This window comes from Rhyacophila brunnea, unplaced genomic scaffold (assembly GCF_057557595.1).
Source record: "Rhyacophila brunnea isolate RB1 unplaced genomic scaffold, BYU_Rbru_1.0 scaffold_19, whole genome shotgun sequence".
In the NCBI taxonomy this organism is placed as follows: domain Eukaryota; kingdom Metazoa; phylum Arthropoda; class Insecta; order Trichoptera; family Rhyacophilidae; genus Rhyacophila; species Rhyacophila brunnea.
This window is the reverse complement of record NW_028232848.1, coordinates 26808057-26829869: the sequence shown is the minus strand read 5'-3', so window position 1 is coordinate 26829869 and position 21813 is coordinate 26808057. Positions and strand designations below refer to the sequence as shown.

General features: G+C 34.0%; 1 protein-coding gene across 2 annotated transcripts in view; it reads right to left on the bottom strand.

Annotated features, from left to right (window-relative positions):
• LOC147072877 (protein groucho-like) overlaps positions 1 to 21813 on the bottom strand; it is a 64960-nt gene that overhangs the window by 11193 nt on the left and 31954 nt on the right. For both annotated transcript variants that reach the window (XR_015070566.1, XM_085946223.1), the window contains 7 exons: positions 15741 to 15838; positions 13719 to 13782; positions 12414 to 12458; positions 11085 to 11222; positions 6617 to 6649; positions 4481 to 4771; positions 817 to 924 (listed from right to left, as the gene is read on the bottom strand). Coding sequence is in view for 1 of the 2 variants with exons in the window: in XM_085946223.1 (XP_085802349.1) it covers positions 817 to 924; positions 4481 to 4771; positions 6617 to 6649; positions 11085 to 11222; positions 12414 to 12458; positions 13719 to 13782; positions 15741 to 15838 (777 nt within the window). In the remaining variant the exon portion in view is untranslated. The remainder of the gene's footprint in view (positions 1 to 816; positions 925 to 4480; positions 4772 to 6616; positions 6650 to 11084; positions 11223 to 12413; positions 12459 to 13718; positions 13783 to 15740; positions 15839 to 21813) is intronic.

The window sequence follows — 21813 nt, the reverse complement described above, 5'->3', positions numbered from 1 at the left end:
TACGTTTTTTAAGGGACTGAAAAAAAACCTAATTGGAGGGAAAATGTAAAAGGGGGGTATTGAAAAAAAGAACATTTAAATTTTATGTTTCTAAAAAAATAACGTTTTATTAAAAAACAACATTCAATTAAAAATTTGATTGAAATTTTTTTTTATTTTTTATTAAAAAAATCATGTATTAGTTTGCTGCATTTTTGTTTTTTTGTTATGTAATTCTCTTTCAAGACTATATAAACATTTAGAAGTGTCATCTTGAATATCAGCAAAGCTTGTAAAGTAGGTTTTTAAACCCTTGATGAACCTCATTGCTTCTTCTTTTGTTGGAATATCAACCTCTTCTTCATCAGACAGTTCTTCAGCAGACAAGACTGCTGGTGTTAAATGACTGTCAACAATATCATCAACTTCCACCAAGTCTGATGTCATAACATTGAAGTCAAGGTTTACATAATCCTCCAGGGGTTGGTCTGAAATCCTTTCCCAGCCTTCTATAACATCACACTGGATAAGCGCACGTAACTCGCATATTTTAAATATTTCCGACGTAAATCGCGGGAAAGAAAAATGTAAATGCGGGTATTAAATGTACTGAAATACATCGGGACTGCAAAAATTAGACGCAATTGCCAGGAAAACGTGAATTATGGGCATGTAAAAACGAGGTTATACTGTATATCAATATCGCCTACGATTTTTAGCGATTCGAATCATTCTACTTCGATTTTCTAAAACATCAACATTTTTGCACTGACCCATTAATTTAGATAGTAGATATTTTTACATTTCTAATAATGTTACAATATTCCCTAAACTCACATGACCCAGCATTTTCTCTTCTTTCCGTCTTTTGGACTCGGTAGGATCGGGATCCGTAGGTGACCGCGATCGATACTTGTCACGGTCTCCGGGAGATACAGAACTCCTCTGAAAATAAAACAAAATCAATTCATTTAAAAAATGAATTCATTATCAAATGATTAAACATAAACAACAATATGTATCAATATAATCCATGTTTATCTAAGCAAGCAATAAATTTTACGTATTACTCTTTTATAATATTGTGTTTCAGACTTTCACAGTTGTTCGCTATTGTAATAGGTTTTTAAGTTGTCACTGTGTGTTCTTACTCATTGCTGAGGCCGAAACGTCGAGAAAGAAAGGAGTAAGAACACACAGTGACAACCCAAAAATCTATTGCTAAAACATCATAACGGACAATAAATTGCAACAAGGCTGATTCAGAAGCTTTTAAAAAAAACTATTGCCTACTCTAGATATTGAAGAAAATTAATAATCACTATGAAATGAGAAAAAAATAATTGTATGTCAACCACTTTTTTTACCAGGAATAAATATCGTTTAATAATACAGACTAGAGTGATTCCTTTAGAATTTTGAATAATTCCTGTTTACTGACAATTAAATGAGTTACACCATTGAATTTTGCTTTTTATTAATTCCTGAATATTGCAGCAACCATAAAGAAAACAAATAAATTTGAATAAATCCTGTGATCAACATTCATTATTTTTTATATAGTTCCTTATTATAGTGATTATTGTCTACTGACAGATAAGGGGAAAGTACACTACTAAATAAAAAAAATTAAGAATTTCAGATAAAGCCAGAACAATAAATTATTAGTAAATTTTGTGGGAAAAATGTGTCATTATGATCTTAATTCTGTGCATTGATATTTTTCCAATTATTTTAGCATTTCTTGAATGATAGAGAATAGACCTTAAGGTGAATGCTCCGCCTACCAGAGGCATCTACTGGAAAAATATGAAGCATGCAATTCGAGACAATTTATCAATATTTTAGACTTTAAAATGTTTTAGTAAATCAATAATATGTATCTAAAAACCTTAAAAAATATATATTACCGCTAAGGGTCTCTAGTGCGGAGCATTCACCCTAAGATAATAATATACTAAATCATCGTATAATATGGATATTGTGATAAATAAGAATTGCAAAATGTAGCCATTTCCTCCGAAATTACAAGTCTACAAACTACGGTTTAACCAAATATATTTTACATAAGAATTTTTAGTAGAATTTGAATGTATGTACAATGTAAAGGTGCAATAACCACAGCTATCTTATAAACAATATAAAGCCCAAATTCCATTGGCAGATTGCGTCTGGCCCGATCGTCTTCCACGACTGTCAAACTCTATTCTCTATGGTTTTCAAGGATCGTGAGCGATCGGGTCGAAAGTGGAAAATTTTCTATTATTCCGTCGTGCGATCCATTCATTATCAAGCGAAGATTGCCGAAAGCGTACGAAAATAGACGAATATGCGCCTGCTCGCGAGTCATGCAAACGGTCGTTCATTTCATTCTACTCATTTCAACTGAACCAACTACAAGATGGCGAAAACTTAAAAAATATATATGGAGTATCACCGAGGACACAGTCCTCGTCGAATTAATACACGCCTAAGATGTAGTGTGGAACGTAAAAAACCCGCTATATTCAATGGCGATCACACTGTTCTTCAGTTAGCCAACTTTTGACCCAGTGTTTTCGTTTACGGCGAGTCCTGACCGCCTGAGCCAGTTGAAATATGGCCATACTCGCTACAATAAATTAGGTAGTCTTTGGATTATTCGATTTCGATATTCGAATTACTCAATTGGTTTGGAGATTCAAGCTCGCCCAGTTATTAATGATGTAAATTAACAATAAGTATACAAACTTTCTATAAATGTCAAACGGCCGTGTAAATTTTAACAGATGCTCGCTAGGTTTGACAGCTGACAGCTCAGTTTTTTTGACGTAAAATTGCGCGGGAATGCGTTCAGTGTAGCCACCAATCTAAGAAATATCTAGTTTTTGGTCAACCTATATTTTTAATAATAGCAATACTATGTTTATTTTAAACCAATCAAAAGCAAGGACAACGCAATTGAATCGTTGTGTGTAATTGGAAATAGTGTAAAAACGTTGGCAACGACGGTCGGCGTGGATCGTTGGATCGGGTTGGGTCTGCGCGTCTGCCAATGTAATTAAGCCATAAGTATGATTAACAAGAAAATAATATAGTATATCACAGTGGTAAGAGGTGGAGGTAGGCTGTTAAGATTCAATATAAATAGTGCACACTAAACTGTCAGTCAAACTTATTTTGTATTAATTGAACTAAGAATACAATTTGCAGATAGTGCTTGTTAGTTTTAAAAATTCAATAAAACCCTGTCTAAACCAAACCATAATAGTTTAGGTATGCTATGGGCGATCCGACAAAATAGTGCACACTTTTTCAGTCATACTTAATTGTTTTCTTTTAACTAAGAACACATATATTACAGATGGTGTTGGTTAGTTTTTTAAAATACATACCATACAACCATAATCAATAAAAAATATTCTTTTATTTATAAAATACAGTCGAACTTGGTTATTATGAGGTAGATTGGACCGACTGAATTTGCTCATTATAAGCATTACTCGTTATATCAGAGAATAAGTATTTTTAAATGAGCTGTCACATAACACAAAAAGTTTCAATTCAAACAAAAATACACAATTAGAATTTTTCCCCGAAACAAGCATGGCATTCATAAACTACAGAAGAAGTTGTTTATTGTAACGAACGCTGGTAGGTACCTACTGATTTCAGCTTGGATTTTTTACATGAAATTTCAACCATATGCGTGGATACTTTTTCAATGATGTCAGCGAAAACACCAATTAGGTACTTAGACACTTAACTAGTGCCATAAATGTAATCCGATCCCGGCGGCATCGGTCTACGGTCAGATTTTATTGCTTAAGGTCGAAATAGTTTTTGAACGATCGACACATTAAAAGTTTTATGAAAATTATTGACGTTATTTTTGCTCGGTATATCTGATAAGTAGCTCGTTATAAAAGTGAATAAATGTATGGAGAAAATCATAAACTAAAATGTCAACGAATGTTTCCTAATTACATCCGAGATCTCGTTATGTCCGTGATCGTAATAACCGAGTTCGACTGTATTTAAAGTTATGTATGGTTTACTCATGGCATAATTTTAGTTATTTTATAGATAAACGAATATATTTTGACTATTATCTACTATGGCTTGGATTAGGCTGGGTTTAATTGAATTTTAAAAACTAACAAACACTATCGTAGTCTTAGTTCAATGAAAAAAAAAATATGTTTGATTGACAAAGTTTAGTATGCAATATTTATGTCAGATCTTAACATCCTAACTGCGAACTCCTCGCCACTGGTATATCATAATGACACAAATAACTCAATTTACTAATTCTTAATTTTTAACAAATTCAAAGCACTTACTAAAAAGTTGAGGAATAATAAATATTACATTAAAATCAAACACTTCGATATGTAGATTATAATGTATTTTTTTATACATTTTCTAATCTCTTATATCTTACATATCGAAGGGTTTAATTTTAAAATAAGATAAACAAAAGAATAAGAAAGAAAAGAAGATGAAAAAGAAAGAATAATACCTCATGGAAGGCGTGCTTCCGTACCTGCAAAGCCCTCGCTCCGGCCAATCTCTCCTCGGCAGTAGTGGGGGCGGGCTTCTGTCCCTCCCCCGCTGAGAGGGAGGAGAGGGAAGAGAGAGCGGGAGGGGGCACGACAGGAGGACCGCCGCTGTCCAGTTTTGCGCCTGCTAGGAGGGCAGCGTGCGCGGCGGCTGCGTGTGCGGCAGCGGCCGACTGCTGCTGGTGTTGGTGGTGAGGGGGCAGGCCCCCGAAGAGGGCGGCGCCTGGCCCCTGCTGAGCGTGCATCTGCTGCTGCATTCGCGCCACATGTGGACCATGCAAAAACATGCTGCGGTTATTATTCTGTTCAGATTAATGACATAATTTTTTTTTAATTCAAAACTGAATTCAATTGAATCAAAATTTCAAAAGATGGTTCCCAATATTTACTGAATTTGAAATAATAACACATCAGATGCATAAGTGTTATAAAATTTCTACATGGAGCGTTCTGGGCATTAACTTAATAGGCGCATCTTCTGGATTGCAACGGATGTGGGTTCAAGCAACATCCGGTCGAATTTTTCCTTGGATTTTTCTAATAGGTAAGTTGTTACAAATATGGACATCCATAGAGTTTAGAATAATAAGGGATCATATGAACCCTGTGGTCAAACACAAGGTTAGTACCACTAAATAAACATACATCTTTTTCATATAATTTTTATAAAAAAAAAACTTTCTTATAGGCGTGTAACACTAATGTTAGGCAACTTTGCCTCTGTGTATTTGATTTTGGTAAATAGTAACCTGTTCATCCAATATTTTCGAATGCGATTTTACGCCAGATGGCATGCAAAACGTATAATTGCGTTCATCCAGATTTTGTATATAAGCATCTCGCCGAGTCCGTACACAGAATGCCACTCTACCATAAATTTAGCGAACCGATTGCAAAATTTGCCAGAGTCGATGTTTGACAGATTGCAACTGACAGCCCGTGTTTGTTGATAATTGTCATAGGTACTTGTTTTCTTCCGTATTTCATTATGATTCTGTGAATTATTTTGATTATTGTCTAATGGTATTATCTATTTTACAATAGATCCTATAATTGGTGCTTCATTTTATTCAATCATGACTGCTTTATTTATACTAAACTTTGCTTTCGTAGATGAAACTAATCTACAATGCCACAAATTTCGGAAAAGCGGCGACGCTTTCGAATTCAAGAGTTTTGTTAGTCAGATCAGACGCAGTTTCATGAAAATCTAATAAATATAATATTATATTTTTAACAACTCAATTCACATGATTGTGCTGGAATCGATTTATGCATAATAATTATATGGTAGGTACCTATACTATCACGATAGTCGATAACCATTTACTTTTATTTGTTTACCCTCCACGTTAAGAGATTTCCTATAAATAAATAATGTAATGATTATATATTTATTCAATAACGTAACATAATGTAATATTAAATCTAAAAATAAAAGAAATATGAAAGTATGTAATAGCGAGTTCAACATATAGAGACTACTAGGGATATCTAGCGGCAAAATGCGAAAATTTATCGTTTATTCGACAGTTAAGCGCCCATAGACATCAAAAAGTGGCCATATGGGAAAATATTTTTCTGTTTATGTATAAGGAATACTTGTTTCAAATAGACGTGCATATACAAACACCGTTATTTGAATAGAGCATTATGGAACACGAAACGATTTCTGTATACAGTTTCGCAAGCACCTCCATGAACACTTGACTAGTTAGTACATGGTTGTAAACGGAAACACCGTAAGTTTTGAGGGTAATAAACGATTCGGTTTGGCTTATTCCATGGAGGGGCTGTAAATCTCAGACCGTTGTGAAATTTGCTTCAACTAAATATGCAATGCGAAATTACTTGCTATTATTTAGCCTTAGTACTCTAATTGCATTGTGACTCCACTCATTATGACAATTCCTGGCATGTGGCACATGCCAAAACAAGTGCTTGACAAAAATGATATTAAAAATCACTTGCGACAGAACGAATTCGCACTTGCCGTTATCGGCGATGAGCGAGGGCTACCTGTATTTATTTTCAGCCAAATTGAACATAAGATACTCTGGCTCTGAGGTACAAAAATAATTTGGTGTAACACTTACGAGGAGATGTTGCAGCCCTTGCTGTTGTTGTTGCTGTAACATAAAAAAATCAAATATTAATTCACTATTCTAAGACACTTTATATTAATACTACTCTTTAGAACAGCGCTGTCCAACTTCTTTTAGGCCGCGGGCCATTTTTTCTTTAGCAAACATTTCGGGGCCAAAGAGGATAGGTAAATGAAAAGCCAGTTAGGTAATGTCAATTCAAAAGTTATTTTTTTATACAAAAAAATCAAAAATAACACATAACTAGAGATATTAAAAACAACTATATTATTAAGTTATTATTTAATTTTTTTTTTTGTAAAAATATTTATTCATAAATAATTAATTACGTTTACAAAACAAAGATTATACTTATACATACTTATAAGTTATGAGCATTGTAGTCTTAGTTGCTAAGAAACAATTTCTTTTATGTCAATATCAACATTCGTTGTGGCAAATCTAATTATAGTTTCAAGATGGTTTCAAGGGTGGAGTCCTTCAAGCTGTTTCTATATTTTGCTTTTATTTATTTCATGTCAGAGAAGGCACTTTTATTCCAGTTGCTCCACTAGATGCAATAAATGGGTCAGCCTGAAGGTCGCATAATTCAAATTGATATTTAGGATCAACAGAGCTAATATCGATATTGAATGGATCACTGAATAAATTAATACTCAGCTTAAGGTCATAAAATTGAGAAAATCTTGTATTAAAATCTTCAATCGGGGTATCTAATTTAAAATTTTTGCTAGACATCTTTGACAGAAAACTTTCAGGTTCTTCGGATCCACCGATGAAGACGGTATATTGCAAGAAACGTATAATCTTGAACTGCATGCTATATGTTTATGTAGTAGTGGCGAAGACTCAATATAAAATGATTATTTAACATTTACCTTGACTTATAAAGAAAGAATTTATCATGACCATGTGAAACTAGCACCACTAATAATGTAGATTGATCTATGTGTTTGTATTTAAAAAAACGCACAGCGCAAGCAAACCAGTGACAGCTAGATAAGGCATCGGCAACGCGGCTCTCTCAGTGAATATTTGATGCACACTCACCAGTATTGTCAACTCTTTGACAACAATATGCCAGATGCAGTATGAATAGAAGCTATTTGACATAAGCTGTAAAACTTCTGTAAATCTTGTAAATTCTGATAAAAAGTTATATTTTCTTATAAATTCGTTCCATATCCATTAAAAAAACCCTCCACATGGAAAGGGTTACCAATCATTTAATACAAAGTATTCTCTATGACAGCGATTTCCAAACTGGAAGGCGGAGGAGTGTTGCAAAGGGAGGCGCGAAAAGCTTAACACAAATGTAGCCACAGGTTTGCAGTTAGCAAGTGCATAGTTTATAAAACAGCCGCTAGTTATAAACTACTTAAAAAAACAGTCGTATAAAAGGTTTGCAAACCTGTCTGAAGATATGGAAACTAATTTTCTTATGGTACTTAGGTACCCCACTTCTATACTATTGTGAAGCCCGCATATAAAAGGGTCAAATCATAATATTGAAATTTGAGACAAATTTGTTTAGGATTGATAACTTTGTTGTTAAACTGAGTGAATAAATCAATGCAAGGACCACTAATGCATTCACTGATTAACAAAGACAAAGTGAAGGCATTTATAAAAAATTGGAGCTTTGGAAATCAAAATTACAAAAAAAATAAGTTTGTCATGTTTCCAATTTTAAATGATTTCTGTGCCAGATATATTGAAGCAAACAAAAATCTATTTACTGAGCACTTGTATAGTTTGCTAATGCACATTTTCACAATATTTATTTATAAGATCTCGATTTTATAAAGATCGCGTGGATATAGAATCAATTTGTCAATGAACGGTGATGAATTTGGATTGACTACTATTGAAAAGGAAAAATTGATAGAATTATCATGCGATAATTCATTGAAACAAAAACCCTAGTTCAATTTAAGTTGAATCGAAGCGAAGCATAATATAATACTTTATCAAGAAAAACAATGTATGTTGTAAGTAAAGTACTGCTACCATTCGTAACACCATAATATATATGGGAAACGGGATTTTCTGCATTAGCTGCAATGAAATCCAAATATCGATCCCGTTTAGTAGAAAAAGAGCACTTTGTGCTAATAAACAAGCACATCCATCGCATGAAAAACAAATTAATTTAAAAATTAATGTACGAGGGTGGGTCAATAAGTCCTTAGAAAAGCCGACAGGTGGCGCGACTAGTACTGTAAGCGGTTTGTTTTCATGCAGCGGCACTACCGATTCAGTATGCTGCGAAGTTTCAATCAGATTGGTCGGGTTGTTGTGTGTTTCTCGTACATTTAAAAAAAAAATTTGCTTGTTTACAAAAATGGAGAAAATTGAGTTTAGAGCTGTTATTAAACATTTTAATATAAAAGGGTTAACAGCAAAGGAAATAAAAAATGAGTTGGATTTAGTTCACGGCATATCTGCTCCTTCACTTGCAACTATTTATAACTGGTTAAATGAATTTAAACGTGGTCGTACATCAACAAAGGATGAACCACGCTCAGGACGTCCTGTAGAGGTGACTACACCAGAAATGATCAATAAAATCCACGATATGGTGTTAAGTGACCGAAGATTAAAGTTGAGTGAGATAATTGAGGTTACAGGGATCTCAAAAGGTAGCGTCATTTCTATTTTACATGACAAATTGGGCATGAAAAAAATTTCTGCAAGATGGGTGCCGCGTTTGCTCACAGTCGACAATAAACGCAATAGGGTGGTGGCCTCTAAAGCCCTGTTGTCGCTCATGCAACGCAATCCGGATGAATTTTTTCGTCGCTTTGTGACTGTAGATGAAACATGGATACACCACCATATTCCCGAGACGAAAGAACAGTCAAAGCAGTGGATTGCGAAGGCAAACCATGTCCAAAGAAGGCGAAAACCGTAAAATCAGCTGGTAAGGTTATGGCTACTGTATTTTGGGATGCACGTGAAATTATTTTCGTTGACTATTTGGAAAAGGGAAAAAAAATAACAGGGGATTATTATGCATCTTTATTGGACCAGCTAAAAAACAAAATTGAAGAAAAACGGCCTCATTTAAACAGGAAAAAAATCCTCTTTCATCAGGACAATGCCCGTGTTCACACATGTTTACGATCAATGGCTAAAATTGAAGAATTGAAGTTCGAATTGGTCGACCACCCACCGTATTCGCCAGATTTAGCCCCCAGTGACTTTTTCCTTTTCCCAAACTTAAAAAAATGGCTAAGTGGACAACGTTTTTTTTCAAATGAAGAAGTCATCGATCGGACAAATGCTTATTTTGAGGACCTTCCGAAAACTTATTTTTCTGACGGTTTAAAAAATATTGAGAAACGTCTAACCAAGTGTATTGAGCTCCAAGGAGATTATGTTGAGAAATAAAAAAAAATACAAAAATAAAAACTGTTTTAATGCTTTTTTCTAAGGAATTATTGACCCACCCTCGTAATACACCTTGTTTATTTTTATAAAAGATTTTTTTTCCTTTTTGTATTAGTACAATTTTGACTATTTAAAAAGGTGTCTGTATTATTTAATGAAATAAAGGGGGGAGGCGCCAAGATTAGATTTTTTAGGGAGGCGTAGTAACAACAAGGCGTAGTAACGCCCACGGTGGCCGCGCGGCATAAGCGTTGGACTATAAAGCCGTGGGTCCCAGGTTCGAATCCTGGGTCTGGCAAGTACACATATTGTTTTTCAATTTGTGTGTGTCAGGGTATGGACCTAATAGGTTGAGCAAGTGGCTGACATCCATTTCTCGTAAAAAACAAAATCTGTCAATACAAACCTCCACTCTGTGGAGGCCCATATGATCCTATCAGGATTGGACATGGTCAAAAAAAAAAAAAAAAAAAGTAACATGAAGTTTGGAAACCACTGCAGTCTATGAGGTTGTTTTACTGCAATCCTCACTTTAAAATGAATGTAAGACACTAGCGCTGTCCAATAGGAAAATAATAATTCTAACTTTTCCAAACTTACAATATGCTTACCCCCCTTCAAAATATATTCAAAGATGTTGGATAAATCTTTTTGTATAGAGATGCAACCTAAACATATGTAAACCAGGAGGACCACCAATTCTCATACATTTTTTTGCAGATAAAAATGGTGCTTAATAATGTCAAACTGAACTTTGCTTCAGCAATTTTTATTGGAAAACCACAGAAGACTCAATTTGAAAGAAGATTCAACATCTTTGGGTGTACCCTACCCTACGTTTGACATAAATAATTGGGGTTATGCGGAGTATGCATAACTGTTACAATATAAGACTACAGAAATTATTTAAATATGTAAACATTATTTTCATTATTACTACACGATTTATTTTCGAATCCTTCTCGGTCCAAGATTTTTCTATATGTATGGTATATTTCTGAGGCTTTCCCACATGTATTTTTAAACAATAGCTCCTTTATGATGTTAAAATGCGTGTTGCACTTACGCCTATGATTGCGTTGAGTTCGGTCATGGTGACCTGCTTGGCCCTTTCGACGGCCGACGCCACCTGCTGCTGGTGCTCCTGCGCCAGGAATGGCAGCAGCTGCCCGATTATCGCATTCAGTCTTTTTGCTATTTCAGTCTGGAATCAATGTCACAATATTTTTAACGACCATCAAAAGATACTCAACGATTGACTTATGTAAGGGAAATAAAGCGGATTAATTTTTATTAGACTTTGATGATTGCAACTAGGGTTGTTATAGATAAACAAAAGTATCCAAACTTTGTTTATCAATACTGGTATTGTATTATAATATCAGAATCAATACTTTTATGAATTATTTTAATCTACATGACCAAATCTTAAATTTACACCTTTATAACTTAACTGACGTTTGAAAGTATGTGCCAGAGGTAAATGAAAATATCATATACATTGATTAAATTGAATTTACCCAATTTATTCAGACCAGCAAATATCGTCACTGTTCTGGCAGAAGACACTAATTCGAAAAATGACATATCGAGTTAGTTATACCAAAATGTTCCTTATTTCAAACTTTACCGTCTGGAAACCTTCTTAATAAATAAACAGTCTTTATTTTAAAGTCATCCTTTTTACGATTAATCAATAAACTCACATGATATTTCAAACATTTTAACAACTTCAAAGTCAAATTACTCAAAACTAGTATTCTCCAGTTAGTGTGTTCTGCCAGAACAGAGACGATATATTCCAACGTAACACTTAACGCAGAAATCATTAATAATAGTGACAATACAGTGTATGAAACATCAAAGATAACTAATATCTCACAATTCTCGTATCGCGACACTAGCATGTCACTGCACCTCAAGTTATTAGCCAGTTGCCATTATGTAAATTAATCCCATGGCATCGCAGTAATCTATCCGTGTCAACCCACTACTGTTATGCTATTTTATAGGTTAAGTTCAAACTGACAGCAGCATTCCTGCGACTTTATGTGAAGTCACACGGAGCAAGCACAACTTTTCACGATGCATGAAACATGGGTAATAACTAGAAAATGCTATACCACCAGATATTTCAGATAACCACATTAAGCACAGAATTTATCAATCACATCAAGGGTTTATCTCCAGAAATATAACGAAATGGCGTTATGCTGTTACATATTTGGAATAAGGTCATGTTTATACTAAATTTAGCACTTGCGGGCGCATAATGCCATAGATACACTTTTTAAGTGCTGCGCAGGTGATTAATTTAATGTTAACAGGGAACTGAAAGAATAAGAAATATATATGGGAAAATATCAAGTGAACTTTTACAGCTCATAAAAAATACCTGTTTGTGCATTTCAACATTCAGCCCATAGGACATCTCATAATACTGAAACAGAAACGTACAAATTGAATTATAACAATATATTATAAAAATTTCTATTCCAATACAGCAGCCCAATGCTAGTAAAATAGCTTTTTAGGCCCTCGATTCAAGCTGACTTAACAAACAAAACGTAAACGTATGTAAACAATAAGAATGAAAAATGTCAGTAACAAGCGACCATAACATTTTAGCCAAAACTAAAAATGACATAAAATAACCAGCCCTAATCGCCTAAAATAATAACCTCTTGTTGTGTAACCTTGACCTTACAAATAGAAATTTACAAGTATTACGTCTTCATTTTAATACCGCGTTTACACATGCATCGACTTACTGTTGACAGTACGTATTATCGCAGCCATAACAAGAAAATCCAAGTGTAAACACGTATTGTCATGCAAGTTGCAAGATTGCATGCATGAATCAAAAAAATTCGGAAGCTTCTGAATTTTCACGCGACAGTTGGGATTTGTTCGATGGTGGCCAACCTACTGGTAAAAAACCAACTAGACTCATTTTGAGGTTAACCGATTTTCACGACCTGTCAAATTATACCATAAAATGACAATATCACATCTCGCTTACTCTTGAAGAATGAGATTGGCGAGACAGTCAGCAATTTTACGTGTAAACAGTTATTATCGTGACAGTTTAAAATACACACTATTGCTGCAAGTAAATCCATGCACGTGTACAGGTGCTATAATATATTGCAATGCATTATTGAATGTGTTAAAATAAATTGAATCTATGATTTTGATCATTTAAACTGTATTTTGAAAATTATAGATGCAAATGTACTAAAATAAAACGGGACTGTGCAGAAATTACAAGTAAATAGTGTGTAAACATGAATTCCACATCCACTCTCTTAACTGACAAACAAATGTTTCCGACTCTACTCTTGATCATCATGATGTCACCATAATCACAAGTAAAACAGACATATATATTCAAACAATGAAAGGCAAATATTAGTCAAGATAACTTAAAATTGCCAATCAACCTGCAATAAATCGTGTAATAATTTAAACGCTGTCTCTCTTAGTGTCAATACTCCTGTGCAAAGATGCATATCATCAGTCCTCCTTCCTCCAATAGGAGTGACCGAGACAGAGATATCACAACTTATTACATTAAATCTGAATACCCACCGATATTAGACAGAGTAGTTGTGGTATGTATCTCGCAACCATGGAAACGTGATAAATTTCATTATGCAAATGCTTAACTTTATCGATTGCAATAACAACGGACTCTCACCATTACATAATGACGCTGCATTTCTGTCTTTTCTCCCGCCAATTTCTCGCATTCCAACTTTAAACTGAAAAGAAATTCAACACAAATACATTTAAAAAATTAAACTGATTATTCTATTTTAAATTTGATTACAGTGAAACCCCGATTCTACGGTTTTCAAGGGACCCTAAAAAAATAACGATAAATGCGGGATATATATATTATATATTTTTTAAAAAAACTCATTTTTCTCCAGGATTTTTTTCAGCGTCTTGAACTATTTTCAGTTTCTCAGCTGGAGTTCTAGTTTTCTTCATGGGAGGCATTTTAGTTGCGACTTATAAAAATTCGTGATACGAGATGCGAGGCAAGCCTGAGCGCCGACCGACCTGTGCAAACAGAGCGACGTGACTTATAGGTCTGTATGTATCATAAACAATTCTACGAAAGCGAAATGAAAGATATTCAACAAAAACGGTCAATCAGGATAATATTTGTGACGGGATCATAATATTTGGACGAAAGATCGAGGAAAACGATAAACCGGGGAACGGTTAATGCGGGATTATTTAACATTGTTCTTATGGGTGTTTGGCGGGACTTTCAAAAATGAACGATCCGTGCGGGAAAACGATTTATGCGAGTAGGTAGATTGGGGTTCCACTGTAGTGGTACATTTATTATTCCATATTCCATAAATTTATAATTACAAACGTTCTGGGTATACAAGTAACCAGGAAACGCATCACTATGTATGGAGCCTAACGGAAAAACAACAGAAGGCTATCTAAGTATTCGTAAACAAAAATCTACGTAGAATACACACGGACGGGTTAAAGGAAACCAAAGGTTGGCGCATCCTTACAAATGCTGAGCTCTGCGAACAATTTAAGATCAAAATAGTCAATGTCTTGAGGGCGCAAAGACTCACATGGGCTGGATCTAGAACTCTCCATAATTGCTACCCTACTTTTGAATTATTTAGAATTTTATATAATCTATTTCACATACTGCATACGTACGAATCTCCAGACATAATAGCTTTAAACATGACCGATTTCATTATATTTTAAAAGAAGTTGTAGGTAGGATCCAATCAATTATATTTTATTGGACTACTGGTCCTCAAATCAAACCTGTTAAGATTCCTGAAAATCATTCGACGTCTGAGACCAGCGCATCTATTCTATACACAAGACTGCTATCGCCTTCTATCGGCGGCTATCAAGGGTAGTTGATCATATGTATGTATTGAGGTATTATAATTATTGTTACAATAAGTTAGTTTTAAAGGTTACAATAAGTGCTATATTTAAACAGCACCTGTCTTGTCTGTGTTAAATTTTAGAGCGAGATAGACAGTTTTCAATTTCAATTTATTTATTTTACATATTGTGGACATTACAAATTATAAGTTTAAGACGTTCACAACATGGCATGAAACAGTATTTATATAGAAGAAAAAAAAAGAAAAGTAATATAAGGGATGAAAATGAAAATATAAAAAGAAAACATAATAATATTATAAACATACAAACGCAGTGAAAATACAATTATTATACATCTATAGTAGTTCAAAGAAGTACGTACACCGAGTTTGCTAAGGAGACCCTATTATAAGAATTTATAAAATACCATCCACCTAAATTCACCCTCACGCAAGTGAGGTCATTGACAGTTTGGATGGCTAACTTATTGTACTCAATACCTCAATACATTAATATGATACTACCCTCGATAGCTGCCAATAGCGGCCGATAGCAGTTCTGTGTATAGAATAGATGCGCAGACACGAATAACTGCTGGGCAAGGACATTCAATACCGACTGAATGAAATTTCATATTTAATCATAACATCGAACCCTTGTCGAAATTCTCAAGTATTAGTACATTATACTTTTCAGATTATGTCTATCGGTAGCCTTAATATCGTTGCTACAGCATTAAGCGAAAGATTATGTTGGATTGGCTATGTAAATATACAGGTAGCTCTGTCAAATTCAAAAGCTTCTAGATAAAAGTGATAATGACAGGTTGACTTACGTGTGATACTGTGCTTGTAGAAAATTAAATTCTTCTTTTATTCTCTCCAGCGTGTCGGCTATGGTAAATTTTATTGGTCCGGCACTTGGCGGTGGTCCCTGAAACAATTTAGAAATAAAAAAATATTAATACATTTGTTATCTACTTGATAACGAAATCTTAGAGCATCATTTATGTGATTAATGGGCTCAATTCATAAAAGATTTACCATGTAGACAACTTGACAAAAGGTACATGGAAATCAACTGAGTCACATATAGCGCGGATTTCAATCCTGGGATTTCAGCAAGGCCGCTTATAGTCAGGTTGCAGCATTCAATTGTAAATTTCGATCTTAATGTTAGTTATTGCTTATAATTCGAATGTACGAGGGTGGGTCAATAATTCCTTAGAAAAAAGCATTAAAACAGTTTTTATTTTTGTATTATTTTTTTATTTCTCAACATAATCTCCTTGGAGCTCAATACACTTGGTAAGACGTTTCTCAATTTTTTTTAAACCGTCAGAAAAATAAGTTTTCGGAAGGTCCTCAAAATAAGCATTTGTCCGATCGATGACTTCTTCATTTGAAAAAAAACGTTGTCCACTTAGCCATTTTTTTAAGTTTGGGAAAAGGAAAAAGTCACTGGGGGCTAAATCTGGCGAATACGGTGGGTGGTCGACCAATTCGAACTTCAATTCTTCAATTTTAGCCATTGATCGTAAACATGTGTGAACACGGGCATTGTCCTGATGAAAGAGGATTTTTTTCCTGTTTAAATGAGGCCGTTTTTCTTCAATTTTGTTTTTTAGCTGGTCCAATAAAGATGCATAATAATCCCCTGTTATTGTTTTTCCTTTTTCCAAATAGTCAACGAAAATAATTTCACGTGCATCCCAAAATACAGAAGCCATAACCTTACCAGCTGATTTCACGGTTTTCACCTTCTTTGGACATGGTTTGCCTTCGCAATCCACTGCTTTGACTGTTCTTTCGTCTCGGGAGTATAGTGGTGTATCCATGTTTCATCTACAGTCACAAAGCGACAAAAAAATTCATCCGGATTGCGTTGCATGAGCGACAACAGGGCTTTAGAGGCCACCACCCTATTGCGTTTATTGTCGACTGTGAGCAAACGCGGCACCCATCTTGCAGAAATTTTTTTCATGCCCAATTTGTCATGTAAAATAGAAATGACGCTACCTTTTGAGATCCCTGTAACCTCAATTATCTCACTCAACTTTAATCTTCGGTCACTTAACACCATATCGTGGATTTTATTGATCATTTCTGGTGTAGTCACCTCTACAGGACGTCCTGAGCGTGGTTCATCCTTTGTTGATGTACGACCACGTTTAAATTCATTTAACCAGTTATAAATAGTTGCAAGTGAAGGAGCAGATATGCCGTGAACTAAATCCAACTCATTTTTTATTTCCTTTGCTGTTAACCCTTTTATATTAAAATGTTTAACAACAGCTCTAAACTCAATTTTCTCCATTTTCCATTTTTCCATTTTCCACAAGCAAATTTTTTTTTAAATGTACGAGAAACACACAACAACCCGACCAATCTGATTGAAACTTCGCAGCATACTGAATCGGTAGTGCCGCTGCATGAAAACAAACCGCTTACAGTACTAGTCGCGCCACCTGTCGGCTTTTCTAAGGACTTATTGACCCACCCTCGTAATACGGTGAACTGTTGGTGGGAAATGATTATTATTTAATATTGAAAAAACAAGCTATAAATAACACTCAGTTGATATTCACAATTTAATTTAACGAAATATTAATATTGTAAATTTTCTCTACGTTTAAATGATTCAAATATTTTTTGTCGTTTGCAGTATCTGCCAATGAATGCATGTTGTTTTTCAAGGTGTGTGATAATGAGTAAGGGTTGGCCGAATGACTAACGAAACATAAATGCAATTATGAACGCGTGTCCCATATTATATCGAAATATATCTATAAACTATTTTCTAAAAATTTTCTAATACGTATGTTTCAGAGGTTTTTCAAAATAATGTTATTTCTATAATAAAGCCTATTCTTAAAGCCTCATGTATATTCAATATTGAATATAAAAAATAATAATTTTATGATTCATAAGTACAAAAACGTCAATAATAAATATGTGGCTAGCGCCCAGACATCTGTCCACCTATTTAAGGTAGTAATGTCATTTTCCTTAATTGAACACAAAGCATATTATTGCCTCTTGATTAGTGTAATTTGAAGTAGGTAACCTCAGTTAAAACGTAGTTATAGAATATAATTCGCATGAATCGTAGACGGATTGATAGCTTAGGGATGAAAGCGTTCACCCAGAAGATGAAAGACGTGAGTTCGGGCTCCGCTCAGTTCTAGGTTTTTTTCTAGAATGTTTTGTATGTTTATGATATTTATCAAAATTGTATTATTTTATAATAAAGAAAAATAAAGATTCTAAAACAAAACGATATTATTTGGTTTATATGTACATTATGCCATATTCATTTCCATTTTTCGATTGTTTCACATTTAAATCTCGGAATTGAAAAATTTGCTCTTACTGTGGTTTTACACTCATGGTGCGAAATATTCGCGTATGTAGTTCATGGGTAGCGACTACACCAGACAACCTATTTGAAAGAAGGGCCAATTTATCCATTTTCTTATTTTTCACGGGCCACAGTGAGTAAAAGCGTTGAAAAAAATGATATATTATTATACTAGACAATACATACATTTTATTATTTTTAATTTAATAGTTACATATCAGTTAATCCAATCACTCTCCACTCTGCATCACGTACATAATATGTATTTGCACGATAGAACTTAGTATCTATATAGAAAATTAGAATCTTTTCGTATTCAATGAAAAATTTGGTGATGAAGTACTTGTTATTTTGGACCGCAAACAATGCCAGTTTGGGTCGCGGTTTGTGCATCACTGAAATAAACGTACAATTTTTTGAATATTCTAATTAGTTTTATATTAGGTATATACCTTTAAAAATATTATTTAGATGTTCATCAAGTTGAATACAATGATACCTATTCCACAGAAGCATTCAAGAATTTATAATAATATAGTAATATATAATATAATACTTAAGTGTGAAGCAATAAAATTAACATCATTAGCTGCACAGAGGAATACAAAGTTTCGTAGCAATGGAAAACAATGGATGACATCAATCAAACAAGGTTTTAAAAAAAACATGAATTACTACCTACATTGAACCTCGTAGAACATAATATAGTAAGTGATATGCAACCTTTCATAATAAATTAATGGGGTATTTTAAACCCACAAAACTTAAATATGCTTTGCCTAAATCTGATATACTAATTCCGAAAATGCCAAAAACTTTTCTACACATACACTAAAACTATGTTACATCAAGTAGTGAGTGATCAGGCCATATTTGGCGTATTAGACAAAAAAATGTCAACAATGTATTTAAATTTCACATATTTTAATATGTAATGACCGACATAAATTATTTGCCTGCGTCGTTTAGCGTACCTACATAGTGTATTCTGAAGCATTGACTGAAAATATAATATTTAATGTTTTTTACGCCTAATATGATCTTGTTAGTTATTTTGTTAATTTTACGATAATAATAATGTTGATAGTGCCAACCTTGATTAGATCAGTTAATTTAGGCTTTAATTATTTTTTATATTATTGTGTTTGTGTTTGTGTGTGTGCGATACAATAGTAAACGATATTTCTCTGATTGTTTCTCAAATAATCTTTATATGCTATAACAGGGGCAAATTCACCTGCGATCAACCCTCGAAAGCACCACAAAGCAAAGAACCTGTCCAGTCCAGCGGGAGGCAAATTTTTTAAAGGTGCAAAAAAGGTAAACGGTCTACCTAAAAGTGGGGCCACACCGGCAACAAGTCGCGCGACAACTCGTTAAATTTTACGATAATTATCATAATTGCTTAAGAAATTTTACGATAATTATCATGCTTATCGTAAAATTTAACGAGTTGTCGCGCGACTTGTTTTCGGTGTGGCCCCACTTTTATGCATATTCCAATGGAAAACAAATAAAATAGAAATACATGCTAATTTATCAATTTAAAAACCCCTTAAGGCGATGTCTTTATAGGTCTCTCAGCCAGAGTTGGTGCGAACACAGATACGAAAGATTGTGTGTATTGGTGCATTTCTGAGGCAACAGGCATTGCACAGCGTCTATAAGAAACAGCTGTTTGTCTTGCTTATGCCTACTTATTGCGGTTACAGCGAAAAGAGGACAACATGCTGTCAATTTAAAAATTTGAAACGTCCTTTTTGTAAACAATGCGTCTGTGTGAGTATTGCTTCGCCTCAACTCTTGTTAACACATCTATACCTACCAGAGGCACCTAGCGGAAAAATACGAAGCTTGCAATTTGAGACATTTTTTTGATAATTTACAATTTCAACTGTATTACTTAAAATAAATATGTACTTATCTCAAAACATTAAAAAGAAAAATATTTTTTATTTTAAGTCAAAGATAAACTTACAATTATTGTAAAAAAAAAATGTTATAAAATGTGAACTTGTCAAAGGACCCTATCTTATTATTACATATTTTATGGTCATATTTAATTAAATTTAGTTTAAGTTTTCTATTCTGTACCTAAGAGATTTTTGACTAATTCATAGTTTTAATACTTTTTATATTATTTATTTTTAAAACATCGATTTTTATAAAAATATATATGTATATAACTTGAAATCCTTTTCATTTCTTTTCATTAAGTTATAAAAGAAATACATCGCAATGTCCACACATTTTATTTGTTTTATTATAAAATTACACTATGTTTAGAGGAGAAAAAAAACATAAAAATTAATCCCTAAGTCCCGGGATTCCGGTATTTTTAATCCCGTGAATTAGTTAGAACTTTAGTAACAACTAACGAGGTCTTTAATAATGTAGTGAAAATAGCATTCTTAAATATAAGCCTTTCCTATTATAAAATAGATTTTTTCTGTCCAAATTAATGTCACGTCCACACTGGCAACATGTCGCGCGACAACCTCGTTAAATTTTACGATAATCATCATAATTGCTTAAGATTTACGATAATTATCATACGTATCGTAAAATTTAACGAGGTTGTCGCGCGACATGTTGCCAGTGTGGACCCGGCATAATATCAAAAATGTTTCGAACAGCTGCAATACAGTGCGCTCTCCGCTAGAGATTCCTCACTACGCAAACGAGGAAGTGCGCGAAGCAGTAGCTAGTAGCACATGCCCATAAATAGATTAAAAAAAAACACATAATGCGTCGCGTGGGGGCAGACGCCACCAATCCTCCCCTACCAAACTGACACATAAGTAGTGTTAACCGAGCAAGGGTTGGGGTAACGGCATTATACTCTCGCGCTTGTAATTGAAAAGTGACACAGTGTTATAACATAGAAACAACATTGTGGTAGTAATTGCAAAGTATTTATTATACAGCTTACATCAAAGTTTTCCAAACTTTTCTACCTACCGTCCCCTTTTAGAATATATATTTCACCAGCCCTTGCCCTATAAAACGGGTCAAAAATTACATGTAGGTAGGTAGATTGCAAATTTAATTTAAACAAAAATATTTTTTAAATTAGTTAAATATGTATTTGTTCATAAACAAACACATAACAAAACGCATTTTTTACCATGTCCAACCCTAAAAATATTATATGGGCCCCCACAAAGTGGAGGTGTTTTTTTTTTGAGAAATGGATTTTAGCCACTTGCTCAACCTATTAGGTCCATACTCTGGTCCAAACAGACAAAAAAACATGTGAATTTTCGAATTCGAACCCGGGACGCCATAACAGTTCGACCATCGTGGGCATCAACAAGACTCATACTGGAGGAGGAAAAAACACCGATGGTTATTCTTATACAAGTCTCGGGACTCCCAATCACATGACATAACTCACATACGCAAATGTGAGAGTTACTTTTTTCTATTATTTAGCCCTTTTGTCTCCATCGCATTAAGTCATAGGTATGTCTGAAAAATTGATTTTAGTTCAATAATTATTTTAATTTTCATACAAATTCTATTGTAAAATCAGCTATTTAGATATG